The sequence below is a fragment of a genome, unplaced genomic scaffold (assembly GCF_019419815.1).
Source record: "Pyrus x bretschneideri cultivar Hongxiangsu unplaced genomic scaffold, Pyrus_bretschneideri_v1 Contig8, whole genome shotgun sequence".
In the NCBI taxonomy this organism is placed as follows: domain Eukaryota; kingdom Viridiplantae; phylum Streptophyta; class Magnoliopsida; order Rosales; family Rosaceae; genus Pyrus; species Pyrus x bretschneideri.
Window position 1 is genome coordinate 10,766,054 of NW_025999820.1, and position 1,898 is coordinate 10,767,951.

The 1,898-nt window shown below is 39.8% G+C and overlaps 1 protein-coding gene across 1 annotated transcript; it reads left to right on the plus strand.

Moving 5' to 3' along the window:
• LOC125473062 lies at positions 1-1,666 on the plus strand. The gene has a single exon (XM_048575330.1). It carries the CDS (start codon positions 48-50, stop codon positions 1,179-1,181), a length of 1,134 nt encoding a protein of 377 aa, XP_048431287.1. The 5' UTR covers positions 1-47; the 3' UTR covers positions 1,182-1,666.
• The last annotated feature ends 232 nt before the right edge of the window (positions 1,667-1,898 follow it).

The following is a 1,898-nucleotide window of genomic DNA, read 5'->3' on the forward strand; positions in this document are numbered from 1 at the left end:
TCTCTCTCTCTCTCAACCAGTGTTAAAGAAAAACACACTTTTCTCTAATGGCTTCTTCTTCACCAACTCTCCCTTCCGACGTTATACGTTCCCATATTTTAACCCGAATATCCCCGGAAACCCTAGGCAGTTGCAGACTTGTCTCGAAGGAATGGTACCACGCCACCTATGACTCCTTCAAACTATTTTGTGAGAAAACCAACACAACATATGGCTTCTTCCTTCAGAGCAAGTTCTACCCAAACCGTGTTTGCACCTTCTTACCAGTGGAAGATAACATCGACAACTCCAAAACTATTTCGCTTAGGTTCTTACATTTTCCCTACAGTATTGAAGCCGCCGATCGAGGTTTACTCGTTGGCGTGAGCCATAAAAACCATAAGATTCCTCGCTACTTTGTTTGCGCTCCTACTGCTCAATACTGGAAACAAATACCAAACCCTAAGACAAGGTATTTTACTCGGGGCACTGCTGTTACCGTGTTGAGGTCGAGTTCGAACCCAGTTTTGAGCAGCTGGTTTAAGATTATTCGATTATCGAAGCCCGAGACCAACCCCTCATATGAAAACCACTCTATATGCGAAGTCTTTGATTCAAACACTTGGTCTTGGAAGCAGCTGAACGATGTGATTTTACCTCACTTGGTTTTCTTGGACACCAAGTCACCTGTTTCAGCGTGCTGTGCGCTGTACTGGCATCTTACCAACAACCAAATACTGGCTTTCTATCAAGACAAAGAAACCTGGGAAACCTTCGCGCTACCGCACCCTATGTGCAACGACGTGCATTGGAAGTACAGTTTAACCGCTTACCAAGGCCGTCTCGCGTTGGTTCGGAAAGGAGGTGATGAGTTCATGGAATACTGGATAATGGAAGACCGCCGAGAAAAATTATGGAGTGAGAGGAAAAGACTAAGCACCCGAGGGACTTCCGTTGTAGCATTCTGCGACAGTGACGTTGCGCTTGTGAAGGAACATGGGAAAATGATATTTTACAATTTTAAAGAGTGCAAAGTATCCAAGCTAGTGGAACTAGAGAGCTGGCATGAGCCGGATTATATTTTCAGTTTTCCGGCGACAAAAAATCCGGGAAATATTGCCGATCATGTCACTCACAACTTAGCTTGGGGCTGGTGTTTCAAGTTCATCCTTTTGTTGTTCTTCATTACCTTGTTTTGGTGACAATCAACGACGGCAATGTGTTTTGCTGTGGTAGCAACAGGGCGGTTAGGGTTTCTTTCTTTCTGTGTGTTGTTTTCTGTGTTTTGTTGTGGGCTCAACCTTTGGGTTGAGGTTTTTGCTTTGAGGTCCATCCGTTAGTGTTGTTTGTTTTGTAGATGGGCCTTTGTTTGTAATGTTTGTTGTTTTGGTAAAATTCCTTGATAAAAAAAAAAAAAAAAAAAAAAAAAAAAAAAACCAAATGATTGAGTACCCATTTTCAGAGGTGATATTGATGATATATGGGTTTTATTTCTTATTTTTTCAAGAGACATTTAATTCTACCTCAACCCTAGCTTTTATTCACGTTTTTATTGCAGAAATACAATGATGTGGCCTAATAATACCTCCATCTGTATTATAGAGTGTGTCAGCTTTGGACATAACCAAACCTAATGAATTCAAACAATTTAGTTTAGCTTAATCACTTGAAAAGTATAGTTAATCTTTAACCAAACTAAAGAGTAATATTTCACTTACCACATATTCGTATCATTATTTGTACATCTCTTTAATGGAGGTAAAAGTCCACCAACACATGTAGATCTTATCTCTATTAAAAAGATGATACAAATATATGATAAGAGTAATATTTCTGAATAACTAGTTATTAATTTTATTCGATTCAATATGGCATGTCTCGCTGCTAATCAGAATACGACATGTTGCCACCCTATAGGA

What these genes read in the sequence shown, in the direction of transcription:
- LOC125473062 (XM_048575330.1), top strand. Translation starts at nt 48, where the DNA reads ATGGCTTCTTCTTCACCAACTCTCCCTTCCGACGTTATACGTTCCCAT.